The sequence below is a fragment of the Oncorhynchus masou genome, chromosome 26 (genome assembly GCF_036934945.1).
Source record: "Oncorhynchus masou masou isolate Uvic2021 chromosome 26, UVic_Omas_1.1, whole genome shotgun sequence".
NCBI classification, from domain to species: domain Eukaryota; kingdom Metazoa; phylum Chordata; class Actinopteri; order Salmoniformes; family Salmonidae; genus Oncorhynchus; species Oncorhynchus masou.
In genome coordinates this window covers 18,160,840-18,188,476 of record NC_088237.1, presented here as the reverse complement: position 1 = coordinate 18,188,476, position 27,637 = coordinate 18,160,840, and the positions used below count along the sequence as shown (strand labels likewise).

Below are 27,637 nucleotides of genomic sequence, written 5' to 3'. Positions count from 1 at the left end.
GTGTTTTTGCACGTAGGCTCTATGCTTGACTGAGGACACCTGGGCAAGAGTTGTCTGAGGACAACTGGGTTGACCAGAATATTGGCTAACTAGTGATGCTTGGTTATATGATTATTTATATAACACATATCCAAATCGATGTGGGGGTCAATTTTTCCTCAGCTAACTCTTAATTCGGGGATAATGAGGCATTGTTATGCATGAGACACTTTGCTCTCATGCAGCCACCACCACCTACACACTCTTGCACTCGGGAAATGCGTAATGCATTCCGTTGCCCGACAGTGGTCTCCAGTGACACGAATAAAGAACCGTAACCAGCGACTGGTCTTAAACCAGCGATTGGTTTTAAACCCCAATGGTATCACTGGTGAACATACCATCGCCTGGTGGCATGACCTCTGGATTTTGTCAGAAAAAGGTAAACACTAGTCGCCCTGTGCTATTGATGGGTGTGTCTGTGTCCAGGCTCATTTTTACATTTTAGTAATTTATCAGATGCTCTTTATCCAGATTAAGGTTAAGAGCCTTGCTCAAGGGCACATGGGCATATTTTTCACCTCATTGACTCAGGGATTCGAACCAGCAACACTCTTAACAGCTAGGCTACCTGCCGCCCTGGCTCCTTATTGTCTTACAATCAAGTTATAAGGAATGTTGCCAAAATGCTGTCTGTTGCCATGAGATAGCGAAGAGAGCTAGCCTAGCCTGAAGATAGGGGTGAAAGTTAAATGTACCCCCCCCCCACACACACACACACAGTAAGGTAACTGGTAATGAATTTAGCTTTTATTGATGACGAGGAAGAAGAGGATACATGCGTCGTCATGATGGTGGCTGAGATATTATGACATAGTTTGATGCCTGCAGGCATGTTTGTTGGAGACATGCAAGAATGGACCTTGAAGGCAAATTGACACACACACACACACACACACACACACACACACACACACACACACACACACACACACACACACACACACACACACACACACACACACACACAGAAAAGGCCATGTATACTCAGACTTGGAACCCATAAAGCACTGGAAAGCTACTGTTTGTGTGGGCTGGGAGTATTGATGGAACTTTGGCCATGTGGAGGAGGAATGAGTAGGCCGTAACTCTGGGGTAAAGTGGTCTTTCATAATGCCACAACATGCTATGCCCATGACAGATTCTCACCACGGACATAGTGCTGCATGCCGGCTGATAGGCTGCTGTGTGATACTTGGAAACATAAAGGAGTTTGTCCATACAACAACAGACTTAATCATTTTTGTGAGAAAACAAGACTGGATTGATGCACGCATTCATGACGTTACCAAGACAGGGATTAGATCGATTTGATTTATTCTGAATATGTGTAACCAAATGTTTACTTGTTCATGCTGCATAATGGTGTTATAACTGTTGTAATAGAGTTGAGTTGGTTGACATCAACTGTCATGAGTTGTCATGGCATTATGACACAGAGTTGACATTTGGTTATTGATTGGAAATGCATACGGCAGAAATTGTACAGTTAAAATTCATGCCACCATAGAATGAAAAGACACTTGTTTTTTAAACATACAGTTTTGTATACATTCATCTTTTTTGCAGTTCTATTTAAATCCACCAAGTTTCCAAAATCAACATTTGTACATGACACATACAAGACCGTAAATAGTCAAACATCAATCGAGAAAGAGTATTTTGGATGATCTCTACTGTAATTGAGGCATTGTGTATATGATTGATGTTGAAGTTCTTGGGGTAGTATATGTTGCAGTTCCAGAACATGTTTTTTACTGAAAATTGAATTATTTTACTCCCCTGTAATTCGTTCACCTCAGTACGCCCCTTTAAAACATGCTGAATATTAGACCTCAAACTACAACATTCAGACCTATTATAAATCCAATTTAATCTGCATAATGCATCTGGGAGTCACTGTGGGTAATGGTATCTGTGGGAGTCACTGTGGGTAATGGTATCTGTGGGAGTCACTGTGGGTAATGGTATCTGTGGGAGTCACTGTGGGTAATGGTATCTGTGGGAGTCACTGTGGGTAATGGTATCTGTGGGAGTCACTGTGGGTAATGGTATCTGTGGGAGTCACTGTGGGTAATGGTATCTGTGGGAGTCACTGTGGGTAATGGTATCTGTGGGAGTCACTGTGGGTAATGGTATCTGTGGGAGTCACTGTGGGTAATGGTATCTGTGGGAGTCACTGTGGGTAATGGTATTTGTGGGAGTCACTGTGGGTAATGGTATCTGTGGGAGTCTCTGTGGGAGTCACTGTGGGTAATGGTATCTGTGGGAGTCACTGTGGGTAATGGTATCTGTGGGAGTCACTGTGGGTAATGGTATCTGTGGGAGTCACTGTGGGTAATGGTATCTGTGGGAGTCACTGTGGGTAATGGTATCTGTGGGAGTCACTGTGGGTAATGGTATCTGTGGGAGTCACTGTGGGTAATGGTATCTGTGGGAGTCACTGTGGGTAATGGTATTTGTGGGAGTCACTGTGGGTAATGGTATCTGCTGAATGTTCAGATGTAAACTTCAGCTATAGGTTTGGGTTTCTCAACAGAGCCAGGGACTAGTAAAACCTGTTGGACTGGAGCCAAGGGAATTTGAAATGGGTGATACCAGCAACAAATGCATACATGCTTACATACAGGTAACTGCAAAAATAATGGAAACACTTGAGTTAATAAGAGATACAAAGCATATTGAAAACAAGTGCTTCCACATAGGTATGGTTTCTGAGTTAATTAATCAATTAACATCCCATCAAGTTTAGGGTCATGTATAAAAATTCTGGGCAGGCCATTATTTTGGCCACCATGGCTATGCCCCCACAGGATGACAATGCCCCCATCGACAGGGCACGAATGGTCACTGAATGGTTTGATGTGCATGAAAACGATGTAAACCATATGCCGTAGCTGTCTCAGTCACCAGATCTCAACCCAATTGAACAGTTATGGGAGATTCTGGAGCGGCGCCTGAGACAGCGTTTTCCACCATCAACAAAACACAAAACAATCGAATTTCCCGTGGAAGAACGGTGTCGCATCCCACCGATAGAGTTCCAGAAACTTTGCCAAGGTGCACTGAATCTGCTCTGGCTTGTGTTGGCCCAAGGCCCTATTAAAACACTTTATGTTGGTGTATTCTTTATGTTGGCAGTTACCTGTACATTGGGACATATCTACATAGCATTTGCAGCAATGCAGTTTTGTCTCCGTAAACAAACTACCACCGGTGTTGTTCTGTAAAAACAGTTGTAAATGCTGAGGGAATCTGGCCAATAGTTGTACATGATGCAAAGTCTCAAACCCTACAGACACTAATCCTGTCCATGTACAGTATATCTCTGTCATTGGTCATTCAGTGGCATATTGGTGAGTGTTGGGGGATGTTGTGCAGTAACAGCACAAAGGGTATTCATTGGTCTATATATCGAGGGAGGAACCATCTTATGTACGTTTCTGTTAAATAACAGATATTTGCTACAACTAAAATAGAAATATGATAAAATGTGTGGAAAATTCTTGACAACAATTCACTAGAACCCTATGTCATAAAACTGTCATTACCATGACATAACAGGTGTTATAAGCATACTTAAACTGACATCCGTTATGACTGCTTATAAAATGTCTTCATGACGATAGATTTCCAGTAACCTATAGCCAATGACCATTTACCAGTTGGACCCTTAGGTACGTTTGAAAACTCTAGTGCTACTTTCTCTCTCTGTCTCTGTCTGTCTCTCTCTCCTACCTCTCTTCAACAGACTGTAAACATATACCTATCAAAGCATGCTCCCTGTAATCATCGTAATGTGCGTATTCTCATCACTTTCAGTTCAACCAGACCTCCCCTCTCCCTGCTCCTCTTTTACAAAACTCAAGACAGGCAGTCAAATAGCCAGTCACAGTGAGCAAGGGGAGGGGTGTCATGCCTCTAGGGGACACAGCGTTGTTTCTCTCTTTTTCTCAGATCCTCCCGCCTCCCCAACGCCGGCCGACAGACAGACGGAGACAAGACGTCGGTCCTTCCTCAGCTGACGGGACAGACCGAGCAGAAGGAGGCAGGGTTTGTCTTTCACTGTTCCACCTGTAGACTACTTGTCTCGCTGACAGGCGCTTTGATTCCTTTCATCTCCCCGAACACCAGCTCTGTATAGGGGGATGGAGAGGGGGAGAGGGAGAGAGAGAGAGAGAGAGAGAGAGAAGATGAGGTGAAGAAAGAGGGATGAACAAAAGGTGAGGAGGAAGAGAGAACATTTATATCTGGTCAAGAACACAGCAGAAAATAACTGTTGAATCTTTAAAAAGGAAAATCCCTCTTAACCTCCTCCACTCCAGCCACCTTCCATCTCTCTCTCGCTCTCTCACCTTTCCACTCCTCTAGTGTGCGGTCCTTGCTCTCCAGCGTCTGGTCGTAGGGTAGGGCCTCTGGTTCGTCGTCCGGGTCGTGGTACTGGGAGAAATAAGGATGGGAGAGAGCCTCACTGGCAGAGATACGCCCATCACAGTCCAGAACTAGCATGCGCTTCAGTAGATTCACAGCTGAGGGAGAGGGAGGGAGAGAGAAGAATGGAGATGCAGAGAGAAAGATGGAGACCGAGATTAAGATGCAGGCACAAAGGGAAAAATAATAACAAAGCTGCCTTATGTAATCCATAGCCTTGGTTTAAAATTTGCCTCCAGCAAATTCTGTTATCGGGCATGACTCAGTCTCACCCATTGGGTTGGCTCCTCTGAATATCTTCTCTAAGTCCTGCTGGGGCATGAAGGGTAGAGACTGGATATATTTCTGAGCCTATGAATAGGAAGCAATGTACAACGACACACGTGACAATGTGTACAGTACATTGCAGGGCCAATTGATCCATCAATTGAGAAATCAATCATGCTACAAACAAAATATTGAATAATCTATCATCATATTCGTCAATCAATTACACCGATCAATGGATGTCAGGGGATCATCAGTATCATTAAAGCATTGCTATAGCTAAATGATCCATTCAACTTTCCCATCTCTCCCTCTATTTCTCCATCTTCTCACATGTTCAGAGGAGATCTTCTGTAGAAGGTCAGGGGTCGGGGTGCCCACCACCTCCATAATCCTCTTCAGCTGGTCAATATCTTAGATCAGGAGGGGTTAATTAAGGGCCATCATGATCATGAAAAAGTAATTTGGTTTGGACCAACTCTTTAGGTAGAACAACTGACCGAGGTTAGGCATAGTTGACTTTGCTAGAACAGTGTTCTAGTGTTAGTTTTATGCAGACAACATACTCCAACATTTGAGGACCCAATACAGACATACAAAGCAGTAAATCACATTCCTATTTGTTTCAGTCTTTAGACTCTGTACAGTGACAGCCAATACAATTCAGTCCATTGTGAACTTCCTTTCCTTTCAGTCACTCTCAATACACTTCCCCTTCAGACAGAAAGGCTATATCTCTAGATAGGATTGTGATGCAAATATGAGAGGAGCTGATGTGTGTCCATAGAGCAGTATTGGTGATAACAGCGCTGGAGAGTGGTTGTGGAGTGTAGTGCACTCAGTGTCAAGCCATGTCCGTGTTAGTGAAAGATACAGTCGTTGCCTGGAAACAGGACCTTCCCCTTCAGCAGCTCTCCCATGATGCATCCCACTGACCAGATATCCACTGTAACAGAGGCGTTAACATTCAGTCCTCATAACAACAGGATTTTACGATTAGCCATAACGGCACAGATATAGCTAGCTAATTTTTCTTTCTGGATAAAACTGCATGATGATAGAGTATGTGTTTGGTTGTTATATTAGAAGGTGTCTGGTAATGTGTGGTGTGAAATGAGAATCTTGGTTTTATGATCATTTTTGGGTTGTGTGAGTGTGGATCTGTACCTGTCTGATTGTAGTGCATCCAATTAAGCATGATTTCTGGCGCTCGATACCAGCGAGTCGCCACGTACCCCGTCATCTCATCATCTGTCTGTCTGGCCAATCCAAAGTCAAGGATCTGGGGGAGAGAGAGACACAGGTTGTCATGGTGATAGCCATTACCGAGTTGGGGGGGGGGGGTTGTGTTGTGATTGTCTGAGGCGTTGAGGAGTTGGGTGGCTGGGCCACTGGTCTTACCCTCAGCTCGCAGTCCTCGTTCACTGCCACGTTACTTGGTTTTAGGTCCTGTGAGACAGACACATGAAAAGACAGAACGTTCAACACAAAGACTGTCTGAGGGACAGGGGAAAAGAAAAGGAGAAAAAAGACAGACAGACAGACAGACAATCTCTCTCTAACACACTCACACAATATGATATGATCTACTTTCACACATACCGGTACATTCTAAATACAGAATTGCCTTTTAAAGCCAACAAAGCACTCATGATAGGCAATTGCTATCCAGGAGACTGCCTTATGAAAAGAGGGGATGAGAAAAAATGACAAGAGTGGGCAAGTAGAGAAGAGAAGAGGAAAGCCACCACTCACTCTGTGGATCAGTCCTGCTGAATGGATGTACTGTTCAGGGGGAGACGGAAAAGGGACATGGCAGCGGGATGGGGGGAGGAGTGGGTGGAGAGAGGATAGAAAGGAGAGAGAGAGAGAGGTCAACAGTGTATTCCAACATTGGCCCCTGTCTAAAAGGGTCTACATTTTTGTTAATTCCTTGGTAACTAGGTTTGCTAGTTACTTGGCTGGCTGGTCAGTCCCAAGTTAACTGTACTACCCAGTGAGCCAGGCATAATGTAGCTTTCAAACTTAGCAGTATATCCGAGTTTATAATCAAATGTCAGGGTACAGTATATATACCATTTCAGAGGATGTTAAGGGATTTTCTAGTAAGTTATAGCCAGTAGTTTTATAGTATAAAAAGGATCATCATGGTGTTTGAGGTTCAATTGTGGCACATTGAAATACTTAACAGTTGCCTTTGAGTTAAAACAATTATTATCAGGGAAGGTTGCTTTGTACTGTCAGTGTATGGGATAGTATGTGTAAGAAACATGTCTAAACATGATACAACTACCTTGAGGCCTCTGAGCAGCTGGTAAATAAGAAACTGCACATGCTCATCAGAGAGACGCTGGAATTTGACTATGTTGTTCAGGTCTGCCCCCATCAAGTTGGTTACCAGGTAGCTGGAAAGAGGAGGAGGAGGAGGAGGAGGAGGGGATTTTAGAACAGTGCATGGAGATGTTCCAATTCAGTTAGACAGTACATGTCCTGAATCCTGGTGAAAAGCTCTATTTAAATGCTACATGTTATCATCAGAATAACCATGACAGTATAATCACTGTATGGGGTATGTTGGACATCCTAGTGCTCTTTCAGTAGTCACTCACACTTCATGGAAGTCCTCTAGCGCTGCAGCAGGGGAGAATACATCCAGTAATCCTATTACCTGTTGAGGGAGAATGTTGATGCCAAAGAGTTACAACTCTATTGTGCATTATCAAGGCAATTTTGGTCAACTAGCCAACACGGGAGGGCTTCAACCACTCCTTACTCACGTTCTCATGTTTCATGTGCTTGAGTAGCCGGAGCTCGCGGTACGAGCGCCTACTGTGGATAAGGGACTGGAAAGGCCGAGACAGCTTCTTCACCGCCACCTTCTGTCGTAGCCGCACGTCATATGCTGAGCTGTGTGTGTGTGTGTGTGTGTGTGTGGGGGGGGGGGAGATGAGCGACGCAGATTACAAAATGAAATGCATTGCTTTTAAACATGTTGATCATTAAATGATTAGATTCATTATTGTTTCCTTTGAAGTGCAAATGTAGGTCTGAGTAGTGTTCTGGTGTTGCGCTGCCATCTTCGTTGTGACAGTGTTATTTCCACTTAGGCAGCATTTGGTGCAACATCTTACTCAATTCCGATGTTGCACAGAGAGAAGGAGTGTTAGGGGAAATGAAAAAAGAGACTAGGCAATAACATTATAGAGGAATGAAGAGACAAAGGAGTGTACTGTAGAAGGAGTAGAGAAGGTCAGAGAGAGATTGAGGGAGAGCAAGAGATGAGGGAGGGGACAGGAAGTATCAGACAGGAAATAAAAGTGTTTGAGAAATCGAAAGAAACTGGACAGAAGGAAAGAAGAAGCAGTAAAGAAGATGAGAAAGAGGAATTGTGAAGTAAAGAGGAAGGAGAGGCAGCACAGAGCCACAACGGCACGAGAAGTTAAAACAACCACGTAAATCACTGTCATTATCAACCTGACCTTTAACCAGCCTGCGAGGAGCACTACACCATTACTACGTTGTTACCTGTGGCCTGCCATGTGTACAACACAAGGCCATGCACATACCTGAAGGCATCGCCTTCAGACAAGGCCAAGTGCATTCATTTCATGCACAGCCACAGAAGCACCTGCTGCTTCCCCAGATGCCCCTGTTAAATGTTAGCCAAACAGGCAGCTAGCATACCATCATCTTTCCATGACACAAGCCAGACCTCTCCGTCTCACACACACACACACACACACACACACACACACACACACACACACACACACACACACACACACACACACACACACACACACACACACACACACACACACACACACACACACACACACACTGCCATCTCATCTTCCATACATGGCTGTCCACCTCACTGCCTACAACTCCACAGGCAGGCTGTGCATCGATTTCTGCAACTAACTGTCTTCAATCTCAAGACGTTTTATCAACCGTTACAGTAATGCAGCGCAATATCTGATGCAAAGTCATTTGGATTTCTCTCTCTCTTCATCTAGCTATCTATATTGACTTTAGACTTAAGCATATGCAATCATTCAAAGGAAATAGTGGGGCATACATGAAAGCATCTGCCAGAGCATCTTGTTTGCACCTAGAATTCAAAATGTGTCACACCCTGACCATAGTTTGCTTTGTATGTTTCTATGTTTTGTTTGGTCAGGGTGTGATATGAGTGGGCATTCTATGTTTCATGTCTAGTTTGTCTAGTTCTATGTTTGGCCTGATATGGTTCTCAATCAGAGGCAGGTGTGAGTCATTGTCTCTGATTGGGAACCATATTTAGGTAGCCTGTTTGGTGTTGGGTTTTGTGGGTGATTGTCCTTGTTTCTGTCTCTGTGTTACTTTGCACCAGTATAGGCTGTTTCGGTTTTCACGGTACGTTTATTGTTTTTTGTATTGATTCGTGTTTCCATTGTTTTATTAAACATGAATATCAATAGCCACGCCGCATTTTGGTCCGACTCTCCTTCGCATAAAGAAAACCGTTACAGAATCACCCACCACACCAGGACCAAGCGGCGTGACAACAGGCAACAGCAACAGAGGCGCAATGAGGAATGGACATGGGACGATGTATTGGATGGCAAGGGTTGCTACACATGGGAGGAGATCCTGGCGGGAAAGGATCGCCTTCCATGGGAACAGGTGGAGGCAGCGAGGAGAGCAGAGGCAGCCGGGGAGAGAGGAGCCAGCGATATGAGGGAACACGGTTGGCAAGGAAGCCCGGGAGTCAGCCCCAAAAATGTATTGGGGGAGGCTCACAGGGAGTATGGCGACGCTAGGTAGGAGACCTACGCCAACTTCCTGTGCTTACCGGGGGGCTAGAGAGACCGGGCAGGCACCGTGTTATGCTGTGGTGTGCACGGTGTCCCCAGTGTGGGTGCATAGCCCGGTGCGGTACATTCCAGCTCAGCGTATCGGCCGGGCTAGAGTGAGCGTCGAGCCAAATGTCATGAAGCCGGCTCTACGCATCTGGTCCCCAGTGTGTCTCCTTGGGCCGGCTTACATGGCACCAGCCTTGCGCATGGTGTCCCCGGTTCACCTGCATAGCCCAATGCGGGCTTTTCCACCTCGCCGCACTGGCAGGGCGACCAGGAGTATTCAACCAGGTAAGGTTGGGCAGGCTCGGTGCTCAAGAGCTCCAGTGCGCCTGCACAGTCCGGTCTACCAAGTACCACCTCCACGCACCAGCCCTCCGGTGGCAGCTCCCCACACCAGGCTTCCTGTGCGTGTCCTCGGCCCAGTACCACCAGTGCCAGCACCACGCATCAGGCCTACAGTGCGCCTCGCCTCTCCAGCGCTGCCAGAGCCTTCCTCCTCTCCAGCGCTGCCTGAGTCTCCCGCCTGTTCAGCGCTGCTAAAGCCTTCCGCCTCTACAGCGCTGCCGGAATCTCCCGCCTGTTTAGCGCTGCCAGAGCCTTCCTCCTCTACAGCGCTGCCGGAGTCTCCCGCCTGTTCAGAGCTGCCAGTCTGCAAGAAGCCGTCAGAGCCGTCAGTCAGCATGGAGCAGCCAGAGCCGTCAGTCAGCATGGAGCAGCCAGAGCCGTCAGTCAGCATGGAGCAGCCAGAGCCGTCAGTCAGCATGGAGCAGCCAGAGCCGTCAGTCAGCATGGAGCAGCCAGAGCCGTCAGTCAGCATGGAGCAGCCAGCAGCCAGCCGTCAGTCAGCATGGAGCAGCCAGAGCCGTCAGTCAGCATGGAGCAGCCAGAGCCGTCAGTCAGCATGGAGCAGCCAGAGCAGTCAGTCAGCATGGAGCAGCCAGAGCAGTCAGTCAGCATGGAGCAGCCAGAGCAGTCAGTCAGCATGGAGCAGCCAGAGCCGTCAGTCAGCATGGAGCAGCCAGAGCAGTCAGTCAGCATGGAGCAGCCAGAGCCGTCAGTCAGCATGGAGCAGCCAGAGCCGTCAGTCAGCATGGAGCAGCCAGAGCCGTCAGTCAGCATGGAGCAGCCAGAGCCGTCAGTCAGCATGGAGCAGCCAGAGCCGCCAGTCAGCATGGAGCAGCCAGAGCCGTCAGTCAGCATGGAGCAGCCAGGATCCGTCAGTGGAGCAGCCAGACTCTTCCAGATCCCAGCCAGTCAGCCAGGATCTTCCAGAGCTGTCAGCAGGAGCAGCCAGAGCCGTCTCAGCATGGAGCAGCCAGATCCGCCAGTCAGCATGGAGCAGCCAGAGCTCTTCCAGGATCCGCCAGTCAGCCAGGATCTTCCAGATCCGCCAGTCAGCCAGGATCTTCCAGAGCTGTCAGTCTGCCAGGATCCGCCAGTCAGCCAGACTCTTCCAGATCCGCCAGTCAGCCAGGATCTTCCAGATCCGCCAGTCTGCCGGGATCCGCCGGTCAGCCCAGAGGCGCCAGAGCCCCTCAGCCCAGACGCGCCAGAGCCCCTCTGTCCCGAGCAGCTGTCCCTCTGTCCCGAGCAGCTGCACCTCTGTCCCGAGCAGCTGCCCCTCTGTCCCGAGCAGCTGCCCCTCTGTCCCGAGCAGCTGCCCCTCGGTCCCGAGCAGCTGCCCCTCGGTCCCGAGCAGCTGCCCCTCGGTCCCGAGCAGCTGCCCCTCAGTCCAGTGGGGTCATTAAGTTGGGTCGCCGTGGTTCGGAGACCACGGAGGCGGACAAGGTGGGGGACTAAAACTATGGTGAAGTGGGGACCACGTCCAGCACCAGAGCCGCCACCGGACACCATTGCCGCCACCGCGGACAGATGCCCACCCAGACCCTCCCCAATAGGTTTCCGGTTTTGCGGCCGGAGGGGGGGGGTGGTACTGTCACACCCTGACCATAGTTTGCTTTGTATGTTTCTATGTTTTGTTTGGTCAGGGTGTGATATGAGTGGGCATTCTATGTTTCATGTCTAGTTTGTCTAGTTCTATGTTTGGCCTGATATGGTTCTCAATCAGAGGCAGGTGTGAGTCTGTCTCTGATTGGGAACCATATTTAGGTAGCCTGTTTGGTGTTGGGTTTTGTGGGTGATTGTCCTGGTTTCTGTGTTACTTTGCACCAGTATAGGCTGTTTCGGTTTTCACGTTACGTTTATTGTATTTTGTATTGATTCATGTTTCCATTGTTTTATTAAACATTAATCTCAATAGCCACGCCGCATTTTGGTCCGACTCTATTTCACATGAAGAAAGCCGTTACAAAATGAAGGATGCTTGATTTTATTCTCCAGCATCTTGCTCCCCACAGCATGTTAACACTGATAGACAGTTCCATGTACTTGAGATTATATTTCATGTGTGCGTTCATCCGAGAGCGTCGGCGGTCATCGCTTGTCCTCTCACGTTGTAAACAAACTCTGCACAACAGCGTCGGCCAAATGGCACCGCAGCGACATGATAATAGCTCTTTAAGCAGCCAAACCCCTACAAATACCACACACTCACAGTAGCCATGATTTGCATAGTGTTGCTGCAACAGTTGAAATGGGCACATGGAATTGAGTTCTTTTGACTAAATGAAGCATTCATGATGCACGCGCAAACATTTGCACAACGCTATATTACTGTTACATAACGTTACACCAACAAAGAGTTTCCCATTCCATTGTAAGAATATGTTCTGTATCATGGACAAGTTCTAAACCCATCAGTCAGAACGAATTAGTTATATTACTGGCCAAGACGTTCCAACTTCCTTTCAGGAGACCAATGGAAGGAAAAGTAACCATTGAGATTGAATTAGGGGTTTGCAGTCTGCATGCTGAGTGGGAAATGAGAAATGATACGACTTGGGAAAGCGAAGGGAAGTGCCAGTACGATGTCTCAAGAATGACAAATATTGTCATTACACGTGACTGGTGTTTTGCAGTCTATGAAAAGCTTTCCAGTTATTGGAATAAAGTCTATTTGAAGTAGCAACCACATTTGTGAAAATCTCAGACATTCCAATGCATTTTAAATGTGCATTTTCATTCAGATATGAGTTTTGATGTCTGCTGGTATAATGATGGAAAACTAATACATGTGTCTATGTGATGATCTGCATGGTATGCAGTCAATGTGTGATATGAGTCTGCTTTAGTGCAGGTATGATAATACCTCTGTCTGATGGCTACGCCATTGAGAGCAGCTTGGCTGGCTGCATCACCGCTTGGTATGGCAGCTGCTTGGCATCCGACCGTAAGGCACTACAGAACCTCTATACCAGGCGGTGTAGGAGGAAGGCCCTAAAAATTGTCAACGACTCCTGCCACTCAAGTTATAGACTGTTCTCTCTGCTACCACAGGGCAGGCGGTACCGGAGCACCAAATTCTAAGACTAAAATGCTCCTGAACAGCTTCTACCCCCAAGCCATAAGATTGCTGAACAGTTAATCAAATGGCTACACTGACTATTTGCCAGGGGTGTAAAATACTTTAAAGTACTACTTAAGTCTTTTTTGGGGGTATCTGTAATTTACTTTACTGTTTATATTTGACAACTTTTACTTTACTCCATACATTTTCCCTGACACCCGAAGATGCTCGTTACATTTTGAATGCTAAGCAGGACAGAAAATGGTCCAATTCACACACGTATCAAGAGAACCTCTCTGGTCATTCCTACTAAACACAAATGCTTTGTTTGTAAATGATGTCTGTTGGAGTGTGACCCTGGCTATCCGTATACTTAAGTATATTTTAGCAACTACATTTACTTTTGATACTTAAGTGTCTTTAAAACCAAATACATTTAGACTTTTACTCAAGTAGTTTTTTACGGGATGACTTTCACTTTTACTTCAGTCATTTTCTATTAAGGTATCTTTTACTTTTACTCAAGTATGACAATTGGGTACTTTTTCCACCACTGCCATTTGCATTGATCCCCTTTTTATTTTCACTGTCTCTGTTGCACTGGCTCTATGCCCACTCACTGGACTATACCCACACACTGGCTCTATGCCCACTCACTGGACTATACCCACACACTGGCTCTATGCCCACTCACAGGACTATACCCACACACTGGCTCTATGCCCACTCACTGGACTATGCCCACTCACTGGCTCTATGCCCACTCACTGGACTATACCCACACACTGGCTCTATGCCCATTCACTGGCTCTATGCCCACTCACTGGACTATACCCACACACTGCTCTATGCCCACTCACTGGACTATACCCACACACTGGCTCTATGCCCACTCACTGGACTATACCCACACACTGGCTCTATGCCCACTCACTGGACTATACCCACACACTGGCTCTATGCCCACTCACTGGACTATACCCACACACTGGCTCCCACACACTGGCTCTATGCCCACTCACTGGACTATACCCGAACACTGGCTCTATGCACACTCACTGGACTATACCCAGACACTGGCTCTATGCCCACTCACTGGACTATACCCACACACTGGCTCTATGCCCACCCACTGGACTATACCCACACACTGGCTCTATGCCCACTCACTGGCTCTATGCCCACTCACTGGACTATACCCACACACTGGCTCTATGCCCACTCACTGGACTATACCCACACACTGGCTCTATGCCCACCCACTGGACTATACCCACACACTGGCTCTATGCCCACTCACTGGCTCTATGCCCACTCACTGGCTCTATGCCCACCCACTGGACTATACCCACACACTGGCTCTATGTCCACTCACTGAACTATACCCACTCACTGGACTATACCCACTCACTGGCTCTATGCCCACCCACTGGACTATACCCACACACTGGCTCTATGCCCACTCACTGGACTATACCCACACACTGGCTCTATGCCCACCCACTGGACTATACCCACACACTGGCTCTATGCCCACTCACTGGCTCTATGCCCACTCACTGGCTCTATGCCCACTCACTGGCTCTATGCCCACCCACTGGACTATACCCACACACTGGCTCTATGCCCACTCACTGGACTATACCCACTCACTGGACTATACCCACACACTGGCTCTATGCCCACCCACTGGACTAGACCCACACACTGGCTCTATGCCCACTCACTGGACTATACCCACACACTGGCTCTATGCCCACCCACTGGAATATACCCACACACTGGCTCTATGCCCACTCACTGGCTCTATGCCCACCCACTGGCTCTATGCCCACCCACTGGAATATACCCACACACTGGCTCTATGCCCACTCACTGGGTCTATGCCCACCCACTGGACTATACCCACACACTGGCTCTATGCCCACTCACTGGACGAAACCCACACACTGGCTCTATGCACACTCACTGGATTATACCCACACACTGGCTCTATGCCCACTCACTGGCTCTATGCCCACCCACTGGACTATACCCACACACTGGCTCTATGCCCACTCACTGGCTCTATGCCCACTCACTGGACTATACCCACACACTGGACTATACCCACACACTGGACTATACCCACTCACTGGACTATACCCACACACTGGACTATACCCACACACTGGCTCTATGCCCACTCACTGGCTCTATGCCCACTCACTGGACTATACCCACACACTGGCTCTATGCCCAATCACTGGACTATACCCACACACTGGCTCTATGCCCACTCACTGGCTCTATGCCCACTCACTGGACTATACCCACACACTGGCTCTATGCCCACTCACTGGCTCTATGCCCACTCACTGGCTCTATGCCCACTCACTGGACTATACCCACACACTGGCTCTATGCCCACTCACTGGACTATACCCACACACTGGCTCTATGCCCACTCACTGGACTATACCCACACACTGGCTCTATGCCCACTCACTGGCTCTATGCCCACTCACTGGACTATACCCACACACTGGCTCTATGCCCACACACTGGACTATACCCACTCACTGGACTATACCCACACACTGGACTATACCCACACACTGGCTCTATGCCCACTCACTGGCTCTATGCCCACTCACTGGCTCTATGCCCACTCACTGGACTATACCCACACACTGGCTCTATGCCCAATCACTGGACTATACCCACACACTGGCTCTATGCCCACTCACTGGACTATACCCACACACTGGCTCTATGCCCACTCACTGGACTATACCCACTCACTGGCTCTACCCACTGGCTCCCACTCACTATGCCCACTCACTGGACTATACCCACACACTGGCTCTATGCCCACTCACTGGACTATACCCACACACTGGCTCTATGCCCACTCACTGGACTATACCCACACACTGGCTCTATGCACACTCACTGGACTATACCCACACACTGGCTCTATGCCCACTCACTGGACTACTGGACTATACCCACACACTGGCTCTATGCCCACTCACTGGACTATACCCACACACCCACACACTGGCTCTATGCCCACTCACTGGACTATACCCACACACTGGCTCTATGCCCACTCACTGGACTATACCCACACACTGGCTCTATTCCCACTCACTGGCTCTATGCCCACTCACTGGACTATACCCACACACTGGCTCTATGCCCACTCACTGGACTATACCCACACACTGGCTCTATGCCCACTCACTGGACTATACCCACACACTGGCTCTATGCCCACTTACTGGACTATACCCACACACTGGCTCTATTCCCACTCACTGGCTCTATGCCCACTCACTGGACTATACCCACACACTGGCTCTATGCCCACTCACTGGACTATACCCACACACTGGCTCTATGCCCACTCACTGGACTATACCCACACACTGGCTCTATGCCCACTCACTGGACTATACCCACACACTGGCTCTATGCCCACTCACTGGACTATACCCACACACTGGCTCTATGCCCACTCACTGGACTATACCCACACTGGCTCTATGCCCACTGGCTCTATTCCCACTCACTGGCTCTATGCCCACTCACTGGACTATACCCACACACTGGCTCTATGCCCACTCACTGGACTATACCCACACACTGGCTCTATGCCCACTCACTGGACTATACCCACACACTGGCTCTATGCCCACTCACTGGACTATACCCACACACTGGCTCTATGCCCACTCACTGGACTATACCCACACACTGGCTCTATGCCCACTCACTGGCTCTATGCCCACTCACTGGACTATACCCACACACTGGCTCTATGCCCACTCACTGGCTCTATGCCCACTCACTGGACTATACCCTCTCACTGTCTCTATGCCCACTCACTGGACTAAACCCACACACTGGCTCTATGCCCACTCACTGGACTATACATTTGATCTGATGATATGCATAATATGGGCTTTTCTGATCAGATAATTGACAGGCAAACAATCTCAGGAAGCTTTTCAGGGAGATTGAGGTTTCAGGAAGCTTTTCAGGGAGATTGAGGAGCACCAAGGATGAATATAATGACTCCAATTCTCCTCTGTATCCTCAGAAGTAATGTCCCTGGCTCTTCCCGTCCCAACCCCCTATAAAATATCTCCCCAATTCCCAAACCCCCACCCCTCTGCTAATCAATCAGCTCTGCCATGGAGAAAACAGTGACAATGACTGGAGCACAGCCTGAACAATGCAGGGCTCAGAGAGAGAGAGAAAGAGAGAGGGAGATTGTGTGCAAGAATGTGAGTGTCCTTGCTGGCTAGACTGGTACTATGAGCAGTGGTGCCATTTTGTAGGTGTAGCAGATCACACGACTGCATTGCTCTGCATCTTGGTTGATGGTGTATTAAATGTGTTTGTGAATCCACATAAATAATGAGTTTTGTTTTTAACTGTAGAGAATTGTATTAGTCAAAAGAAGCAGACACAGGGATGGTCTTTGTTTGAATTGTTGCTATGCTATCATGTCTATCTACTCAGCTTCCAAGGTCTTTATCAAATCAAACAGACAACTGTGCCGACTTCACCAGGATTACTCAGTGGAGTAGTAAAACACTCCAGTTCTTTCCATCAATCAGCTAGGCTAAGCTTCCATTAAATCTAATGGACCAATAAAGGCTTAGATATTTATTGAGCTAACATGTAGTTTCTGTGCCTCCCTTCTCTTCCATGTCTGCTGCATCACAGATGTCTGTTGTCTGTCTCCCTGGGCTGATCCTCAGAAGATCACATCCTCACTTCCCTCTGTCCTAGGAGATGCAAAAGCATTGGATTGACAGGCCATGGTTGGCTGTTTTACCAGCATATAAACAACAAAGAGAGATGTTCAGTGCTCCGGGCAGCCGAGCGGAAATGGAGGAAAACTCGCCTCCCTGCGGACCTGGCATCCTTTCACTCCCTCCTCTCTACATTTTCCTCCTCTGTCTCTGCTGCTAAAGCCACTTTCTTCCACTCTAAATTCCAAGCATCCGCCTCTAACCCTAGGAAGCTCTTTGCCACCTTCTCCTCCCTCCTGAATCCTCCTCCCCCCCCCCTCCTCCCTCTCTGCAGATGACTTCGTCAACCATTTTGAAAAGAAGGTCGACGACATCCGATCCTCGTTTGCTAAGTCAAACGACACCGCTGGTTCTGCTCACACTGCCCTACCCTGTGCTCTGACCTCTTTCTCCCCTCTCTCTCCAGATGAAATCTCGCTTCTTGTGACGGCCGGCCGCCCAACAACCTGCCCGCTTGACCCTATCCCCTCCTCTCTTCTCCAGACCATTTCCGGAGACCTTCTCCCTTACCTCACCTCGCTCATCAACTCATCCCTGACCGCTGGCTACGTCCCTTCCGTCTTCAAGAGAGCGAGAGTTGCACCCCTTCTGAAAAAACCTACACTCGATCCCTCCGATGTCAACAACTACAGACCAGTATCCCTTCTTTCTTTTCTCTCCAAAACTCTTGAACATGCCGTCCTTGGCCAGCTCTCCCGCTATCTCTCTCAGAATGACCTTCTTGATCCAAATCAGTCAGGTTTCAAGACTAGTCATTCAACTGAGACTGCTCTTCTCTGTATCACGGAGGCGCTCCGCACTGCTAAAGCTAACTCTCTCTCCTCTGCTCTCATCCTTCTAGACCTATCGGCTGCCTTCGACACTGTGAACCATCAGATCCTCCTCTCCACCCTCTCCGAGTTGGGCATCTCCGGTGCGGCCCACGCTTGGATTGCGTCCTACCTGACAGGTCGCTCCTACCAGGTGGCGTGGCGAGAATCTGTCTCCTCGCCACGCGCTCTCACCACTGGTGTCCCCCAGGGCTCTGTTCTAGGCCCTCTCCTATTCTCGCTATACACCAAGTCACTTGGCTCTGTCATAACCTCACATGGTCTCTCCTATCATTGCTATGCAGACGACACACAATTAATCTTCTCCTTTCCCCCTTCTGATGACCAGGTGGCGAATCGCATCTCTGCATGTCTGGCAGACATATCAGTGTGGATGACGGATCACCACCTCAAGCTGAACCTCGGCAAGACAGAGCTGCTCTTCCTCCCGGGGAAGGACTGCCCGTTCCATGATCTCGCCATCACGGTTGACAACTCCATTGTTTCCTCCTCCCAGAGCGCTAAGAACCTTGGCGTGATCCTGGACAACACCCTGTCGTTCTCAACTAACATCAAGGCGGTGGCCCGTTCCTGTAGGTTCATGCTCTACAACATCCGCAGAGTACGCCCCTGCCTCACACAGGAAGCGGCGCAGGTCCTAATCCAGGCACTTGTCATCTCCCGTCTGGATTACTGCAACTCGCTGTTGGCTGGGCTCCCTGCCTGTGCCATTAAACCCCTACAACTCATCCAGAACGCCGCAGCCCGTCTGGTGTTCAACCTTCCCAAGTTCTCTCACGTCACCCCGCTCCTCCGCTCTCTCCACTGGCTTCCAGTTGAAGCTCGCATCCGCTACAAGACCATGGTGCTTGCCTACGGAGCTGTGAGGGGAACGGCACCGCAGTACCTCCAGGCTCTGATCAGGCCCTACACCCAAACAAGGGCACTGCGTTCATCCACCTCTGGCCTGCTCGCCTCCCTACCACTGAGGAAGTACAGTTCCCGCTCAGCCCAGTCAAAACTGTTCGCTGCTCTGGCCCCCAAATGGTGGAACAAACTCCCTCACGATGCCAGGACAGCGGAGTCAATCACCACCTTCCGGAGACACCTGAAACCCCACCTCTTCAAGGAATACCTAGGATAGGATAAAGCTATCCTTCTCACCCCCCCCCCTTAAATGATTTAGATGCACTATTGTAAAGTGGCTGTTCCACTGATGTCAGAAGGTGAATTCACCAATTTGTAAGTCGCTCTGGATAAGAGCGTCTGCTAAATGACTTAAATGTAAATGTAAATGTAATGTGCCCACAATGTAAATCTAATCTATCTACCAGTGCTTTTATAGTAAAAGCAGACATTGAAACCGCCAAGCACTTAATTTCCCTTCCCATGCATGGATCAATATGGATTGCGTGTATGACACTCAAGCCCGAGGTGCACACATCACCATGACACCTCGCCATGGCAACGGTGTCTCTTCTCCCGCAACAGACAAAGAGTGATCCAAAATTAAAACAAGGAAATCTTGCCCAACCCACTTGTGAGAAAAAAGGAACTTGTTCATGTGGAAATGTAGACTATAAGAACCACCTCATTGAGCTAGACAGCGGTGTGTGTGTGTGTGTGTGAGAGAGAGAGAGAGAGAGAGAGAGAGAGAGAGAGAGAGAGAGAGAGAGAGAGAGAGAGAGAGAGAGAGAGAGAGAGAGAGAGAGAGAGAGAGAGAGAGAGAGAGAGAGAGAGAGAGAGAGAGAGAGAGAGAGAGAGAGAGAGAGAGAGAGCGTTTACTGTGTGGGGAGGAGATCAGGTTGTGAAATTGAAGTCTGTTATTCGGTCAAAAGACTGGTAGTCATGAATACAATGTTGAGATGTATTCTAAGAGGCCCCTCTTCACTGTCTGAAGTGAACATATGCATATCAAAGACAAAAGTCCATAACAGCACAAATGTCTGAAAAAAACTAAAACAATTCAAGATATTTGCAGTCAGAAACACTGAGGTGCCCCCTACACATGCTCATGGCTTTACAGATGTGTCATGCATCCTTCAGTTGTTCAGTGCAGATCCCCCCGAAGTGCTGTCCCTGTTATTAGTAGCCCCCAAAACCTTATGGAACTAATGTATCCTATTGAAAACCGTCACGATTCAGAGGATCTCCCGTAGCCCGTGGTTGCAGGTGCGATGCGCCGATAACTCCTAATTGTTTCCTCTTTCGGTATGGGAATCGTATGGGGCAGACCGAATCAGCTATTGTACATGCAAAGCTTGAGGTGTTTAAAGCCTCCGCACCGAGAGGCAACAACTGCAGACAGTCTGTCGTTGGAGTGATGACGCCCAGTATTTGGGAATGGTGTCAACGACAGATAAATCAAATGGAAAACGAAGCCTTTATGACAGCATCATATTGATACAAATAGAGTAGTCTAGTGAATCCACATTGAACAAACATGAAAATAACATTGATGACTTTCTCGTGCATAACAACTGCGCTACATTAACATTAATTATATTAAATCAGCCTAATAACTGCCACAATAATAATGATAATAGGCTAGGATACATAGGCCTATTGTTTTTCCAATATTATCCAATAATGCATATTCATAATACAAATCATAAGGCTAAATGATGTTTTCCCTCTGCATTGTATTGTGTTTCTGGACTTCTTTGCAGCCTCGCCCCTTCCTCTTTCATATAGTCTACTCACCATACCGAACCGTAGGCCCCCGAGCCCACGGGAGTCAGGTTCTGGTACCGCTCGGGAACCTCCCATACAGTCTTGTTCAGCTCCTGCCGATAGTAGCCTGGTCTGGCCGACATTTTTACCGTAAATAAAACGAGCTCTCAGTACTGGACTGATTTCTCTGTCTGCACAATCCGCGGTAACTGTCTCCGACTGAGCGCACAGAGGGGAGCTGCTGTCTCTCTCTCTCACTCAGTTCAATTCAAGGGCTTTATTTTAAAATTAAAATTGACAAAGCAAGTGAAGTAGACAATAAACAAAAGTATCTTTCTCTCTCTCGACATTTCTGTGAAATGGGAAGTGTAAGTAGAGAGATAGAGCTGGTAATATATTCTGAGCACGATGTCTCAGACATGGGGGGTGCTGAGTGGAAGGGGGGATGCGATAGGGGAGTGATTCATCTCATTAATCTATTAGGATAGGCTACTGAAAATAAGTGTTACCCATAGCCTATGTAAACCTTATCATTTAAACAATGTTTATGAAAATGGGATTATGTCTCCAATGCATGTTTTTGCAAAGCTCAATGGTTCAGTTGATTTGAGTTTATGGCACCTTGTTGCATCAATATGGCCATCAGTGCAGCAGTGTCAATTTCACAAAAGTCACAGTTATAGCATGAAATGCATACATAAAGAAACACCAATATTGTCATAACTATGTAGCTGTCTCCAACAATAGGCTACAGTGATCACACAAAAGCTAAATACTAAATTTTAATAATATTCTCTTTACTTTAATCTACTCTACTTTTAAACAATCAAATTAGTACAGTTAAGTCACAGCCATGGTTATGAGTAAACATACAGTATCATTAAGTAATATCATGTAATAGCAAAAATGATAACTAAAAATAGTAATAATAATTCTAATAATAGTAATAGTGGTTTAATAATATAATGAATTGAAATGCAGGCCCTTTCCAGACCCTGGGTGGCTGCAGACTGTCCAGGCTGCCATGTAGAGCCCTCTAGTGGAGATCTGTTAAAACATCACATACAGGATAAGAGGACATTGATGTATCTTTAATGACTAGACCTTGCTATTTTGTTTTTGCTTATTCAAGACTATTAAACTACAGTATACTATTGGCTACAGTAAAAGGCAGAAAAGAGCAATTCAGATTGTAGCCAACTGTAGAGAGGGTTTCTGGGATGTGGGTTGAGCCTTATTCAATGGGGAGGAATAATCAGAGCATTGCATAAAGTCATACATTCCATAGAGATGACATGAGTCAAGACAGTAAATCTCTATTCCGCAGTAAACCATGACAGTTCTATGTAACATTGGTCTATCTGCAACATTGAGTGTTTCACCCCTCTGAACAAGCCCTAAAATAGGAGCTTAAAAGTTGAACAATGTACCTTGACATATGAAGGGTAATTCCTGATGACAGGAAGCATCCAGCCACTTCAGTTCTCCGTTACCAACCCGGACCATCTTACCACAATGGTAATTGATGGGGTTGAGGGGGAAGCAGCTGTGCCACTCGCTGTACTTCACCACCTTATCAACATCACCACTGGTCCACAGCCAGGGGGCGCTCCACTCAAAGATGGACCGCTCCAGACCAATCCACACCCCCCCACATGCCAGCTCCACATTGGCAATGAGCTGGGTCACGTCAGCATGCACAGTCTGGTTGGTGATTTGCACCAGATTAGACTTGGAGCCACGACTTTTACAGAACTTCAGGGAATTGATCCAGCTCTTGGACTCGTTGAAGAAGTGCAGGTAATCTGCATGGACAAGACAAACACACATGAAACTGCACACAATGTAAGTTAAACACAAAACCACACACACACAGTCTTATTTGCCATTAAAAACGCTCACAATTGTCACTTGTGCACCATGTCTGACACTCACTAGGATGGAGTGGAGAAGTTGTACTACTGGGGGATGATGTTGGCTGACTGTTTGGGGAGGTGAAACCTGATGAGGTCAGTTGTCCATTAGTAGTGGTAGTTGGTGAGGTGGTGGACTGTCCATTAGTAGTGGTAGTTGGTGAGGTGGTGGACTGTCCATTAGTAGTGGTAGTTGGTGAGGTGGTGGACTGTCCATTAGTAGTGGTAGTTGGTGAGGTGGTGGACTGTCCATTACTAGTGGTAGTTGGTGAGGTGGTGGACTGTCCATTACTAGTGGTAGTTGGTGAGGTGGTGGACTGTCCATTAGTAGTGGTAGTTGGTGAGGTGGTGGACTGTCCATTAGTAGTGGTAGTTGGTGAGGTGGTGGACTGTCCATTACTAGTGGTAGTTGGTGAGGTGGTGGACTGTCCATTAGTAGTGGTAGTTGGTGAGGTGGTGGACTGTCCATTAGTAGTGGTAGTTGGTGAGGTGGTAGGTGTTGTGGTAAACATTTCTGTAGACGGAGGTCCAGTTGAGTAGGGCTGGTGGTTTCAGGTGTAACAGGAGTGTTTAAATCCCCGGTGTTGTTAAGTGGATGTTCATCTGTTAGAATGAAGTAGAATACATTTCAGCACATTGTAAGTTTGCGGTTTTTATAATTGACACAAAAACAAAGTAGGCCTAATCTTTATAAAATATTTAATCACATTAAAACTAGGATTTTCTTTGTGTAGATTCCATACAACGTATTCATAGATGACCATTTAGTTTGATAACAATCCCACAAGGTTCAACTTACCTCCATAGCAAAGGAAAGCACTTTGACTAGAGCAATCTTTTGGTCTCCATTTTCTGTTCAGCTGTACACAGTTTCCATCTACGCGGGTGTTTTCCCATTGCTGAAATGGTTCTCCATTTGACCATTCCCATAGTGTGTTGCTGTGGTGCTCAAGTCCAATCCAGGTGTCCCCTTCAGTCACCTCATCAAAGGCTTCCTGTTCTTTCTGGTTCAGGATACTTGCCAGATCTCTGCTTTTGCTCTTGCAGTCTTTCAGAGCATCCTTCTGCGTCTTTGTCCCAGGCATCAGCTCATACACCTTCTCTGTTGTTCCATTACCACGATGAACTTCTAGGAGGGAAGAAGAAACTGACACATCAGATTTCATGAGACAGTTAATGACTTCACACAATAAGAAATAATTTGGAAGTTACAGATAATCTAATTAAAAGTGTTTGAGATCTGATTAGATGAAGAATACAGGTTAGGTGTTGTCAATCAATCCCATTTGTTAAATGACAAGTTGGATTTTCCATTGATAAAGAGGATGAGTGAGTCAGTCCTTACCTTGTTGACACATATACTGTCTTTGAGTTGCACAAGAGACTGGTTGCCAGTGAGATGAAATAGACAAGACACAGTCATGACCCTCAGTGTGGACACCAAAACCCTTTTCCCAGTTAAAGAACATGAAGTCCTCTCCATCAGACCACTTCCACTTTTCAGTTGGACCAGACCTATGGAGCCCAATCCACACATCACCACTGAAATCACCCAAAGATGTTTGAATTGCCTTCCAATCCTCTTCTGTGTGTATGATGGACAGGTTTGTGTAGTGTTGTCTGCAGTACTCTTGTGCTTCGGTCCAGTTTTTCTCCTCAAGGACCAGGCTGTACTTTTTGGCTGAGTAGGTGACTGTTTTAAACATACAACGAACGTGAAGTACAACTCGCACTTAGACACTAACTGAAACAATATCTCACAAAGCAGGTGGGAACAATGAACAATTTAAGTATGATCCCCAATTAGAGACAACGATAAACAGCTGCCCCTAATTGGGATCCACACTAATACACCAACATAGGAAATACAGACTAAAACACCATAGAGAAACCCGGAGGGTCAGGGCGTGACAATTAGGGCCTATTAACAAAATCTGCCTCTGTTCATTAGATATACTATATGAATCGAAATACGTGTGTACTCACTGATACCACTGCAGTTTTTCAGGGAGTAGCCTGAGGTTGCATGTTCAAGGTATTGTATTGTGACAGGCATATCATCAGTTGAGGCCATCAGAAAACATAAGTGTCTGTGGGATAAATATCACACAGAATCTGGTAGTAGTTATCAGAAATGAACAACATGAATGGTGTTGATCTAAAAATTCTATAGCTGCCTCGAGCACATATTGAAGAAAAAAAAGAAGCTTTTTGAGCTTTTAGGCTACCTGTTATTTAGGTTATTTATTCCTGCTTCTTTCCCAACAAATGTGAAGTACTGGCAATTGTAATGTTCGGTGCATTTCTGCCTGCACTGACTTGCATTAGTTACGAATGGCGGCGATTGATCCATATTATTTATCCCAAAATTAACTCCTTTCATTAGGTTCCTCTCACAACCTGTGTAACAGAGACATTTTACATTTGACACAGCTTGATTTTTTTGTTGTTGAAACAACTCAAGTCAACTCGGCAACCAAAAATATGTGATCAGCACTACAGTAGTCTCTAGAAGGACAGAACGCAGAATAAACAACACTGGACTAGAGAGACAAAAGGTATCAAGTGGTATATTCAGGTGTTCTACCTGGACAATGGATGCCAATGTCCAATCAACAATGCAGCATTTTGCTGTGTAGTTTACAGTATTTAATGTAAATAAACCTCAATTTTGCTCACAATTAGAATACATGCACCAAGCAATGACAATGAATCATGAACACTTGCCTTTTACTACCTTTAGATTGTAATATTCTGTATAGTCTCGGAAAAATACACTTCTGATATCTACACAACAGCAGTAACTCCCACTGTCCTTCAACTGAAGGTTGGAAATGGTGAGGCTTTCCCCGCTGAGGCTGTATTTTTTGGGGTCATTAGGTGAGATTGCAGCTTTCTTGATCACTCTGGGTTCAGAACATCCACATTCACCCAAGAAATTGTAATAACAGTTTCTGCACCAGCATGTGTCATACCTGTGATCCTTCACAGAGTATCCACAGAGAAGGGTCACAGAGCTTCCCTCCAGTACTGACACCTCAGCCTTCAACACTGGTGAGGCCCTGACTGCTGTGGGGTCAAAGGTCACATCAGGAAAATGTTGTTACTTGGATATTAAGGCTCTGTTTTCATTTAGATTGTGTCACTGACACAGAGTTGTCCACATACAGTACAAGGAGACTGCTATGTTTGATCAAAGTCCCTGATTCTGTTTTTAGACACTGGAAGATACTGTAGCTTTTGGATTGAAATTATATTGCATTTATGTGTTGACCAAGACATTATACTGTGACATGAAGATAGAAAAAAATGCCTTATAGGTTTCATTGCCATACTCATGTGACTCATGTGTGACTCATGGATGTTAACAGTAGTGACAAACTACTATTTTGTCAAAAGTCATAACAATAGAGGGGCTACTTGATAACACCTAGAGAGGAATATTCATCCGATCTGATCTCTTACCCAGCAGCAGGAGTAGAAGTATTTCCTGTATCATTGCCACTGTGAACAACATATAAAATTGTTTAAAACACAAGCCATCAGTGCTCCCAACCATTCAAGTTAAGGTTTTTTTATGGCATTATTTAGAAAGAAACATAATTTTTGTAAAAAAAACAACAATTTGCCCACATGTTTCAGAGATTTCATGTAGAAGAAAATGTCTAAGAAAGTATTGTCTGTGTCTTGGAGATTAATTTCAAGTCTGAACTAATGTGCACAATTTCCTTCCGAGAGTAACTTCCCAGGTAAACAAAACAACGACAAGGAAGTTATGATTATTTGACTACCAAAGTAGCATTGCAGTTACTCTATGGAACAGCTATATGGCATACACTTTGATTAACCAAACATGCAATTTGAAAATGTAACATAAAGATGAAATCAACCTAGTTATTCTATAGTAAATGATCTGGTGGAGATCAACACAAATGTCTCAGAGTATCCCAATCTATTGGTTTCCACATGGTCTATGATATGCTTAAGAAGTATAATATAAACAACCCACACATTTTCATCTAATATTAGATTTGACCTCTATTAAGTCTCAACTTGATTAAAATACACAGCACCATCCTAATCATTTAAAAAAGTTACAAAGGGTTGCTAATAATGTGTGAATAAGTACCTCATCAAAGAAAAGAAGAGTGCAAAATCATTTCATGTTTTCAAAATACCATCTTGAACAGTAAGTTACAAAGGTGCTAAACATATTGAATTATTACCTCTTCAATGAAAAGCACAGTGTTTCAACATATCGGGACATTTTTTTTATAATGCAACTTGAAATGATGGCACACCTACCTAGTTAGCTGTCTTCTTACCTCCCCAGATTTGGTGAGATGGATGGGGAGACAGGGGAAAGAGAGGAGTTTATAGAGGTGTATTTCTCTCCTCCCTCTCTGCTGACCAGGTGAACACACCCAGGTGATGCTAAAACTTCAGT

At 46.4% G+C, this 27,637-nt stretch overlaps 2 protein-coding genes across 3 annotated transcripts; both read right to left on the bottom strand.

Moving 5' to 3' along the window:
- Positions 1-771: 771 nt before the first annotated feature.
- Positions 772-27,637, bottom strand: LOC135514932 (mitogen-activated protein kinase 11-like). 2 transcript variants are annotated; one of them, XM_064938675.1, is made up of 21 exons: positions 27,496-27,567; positions 26,656-26,694; positions 26,166-26,259; positions 25,419-25,590; positions 25,177-25,280; positions 24,536-24,883; positions 23,990-24,319; positions 23,213-23,793; positions 22,708-23,082; positions 21,308-22,324; positions 7,515-7,644; positions 7,347-7,405; positions 7,031-7,142; positions 6,493-6,522; positions 6,139-6,186; positions 5,905-6,019; positions 5,612-5,683; positions 5,071-5,150; positions 4,743-4,821; positions 4,395-4,568; positions 772-4,175 (listed from the first exon to the last, which is right to left on the bottom strand). In XM_064938675.1, exons 10-21 carry the CDS (start codon positions 21,418-21,420, stop codon positions 4,102-4,104), a joined length of 1,086 nt encoding a protein of 361 aa, XP_064794747.1. In that variant the 5' UTR covers positions 21,421-22,324; positions 22,708-23,082; positions 23,213-23,793; positions 23,990-24,319; positions 24,536-24,883; positions 25,177-25,280; positions 25,419-25,590; positions 26,166-26,259; positions 26,656-26,694; positions 27,496-27,567; the 3' UTR covers positions 772-4,101. The 2 variants fall into 2 exon arrangements, 1 of the variants encoding a protein (XP_064794747.1); XR_010451750.1 differs by lacking the exons at positions 772-4,175; positions 4,395-4,568; positions 4,743-4,821; ... (7 more) ...; positions 7,515-7,644; positions 25,419-25,590 and having other exon boundaries at positions 21,535-22,324; positions 27,496-27,637.
- Positions 22,314-23,107, bottom strand: LOC135515106 (C-type lectin BfL-2-like). Its single transcript, XM_064938934.1, has 2 exons — positions 22,708-23,107; positions 22,314-22,324 (listed from the first exon to the last, which is right to left on the bottom strand). Exons 1-2 carry the CDS (start codon positions 23,105-23,107, stop codon positions 22,314-22,316), a joined length of 411 nt encoding a protein of 136 aa, XP_064795006.1.

Bases quoted from the DNA above. Each gene is read 5' to 3' on its own strand.
- LOC135514932 (XM_064938675.1), bottom strand. From the start codon at position 21,420: ATGTCGGCCAGACCAGGCTACTATCGGCAGGAGCTGAACAAGACTGTA. The intron at 7,143-7,346 runs GTGAGTGACTAC...TCCTCTTTCCAG, and splicing joins CTAGAGGACTTCCATGAAGT to CTACCTGGTAACCAACTTGA. The intron at 6,523-7,030 runs GTAGTTGTATCA...CCCCCTGAACAG, and splicing joins AGCTGCTCAGAGGCCTCAAG to TACATCCATTCAGCAGGACT.
- LOC135515106 (XM_064938934.1), bottom strand. From the start codon at position 23,107: ATGTGTGTTTGTCTTGTCCATGCAGATTACCTGCACTTCTTCAACGAG.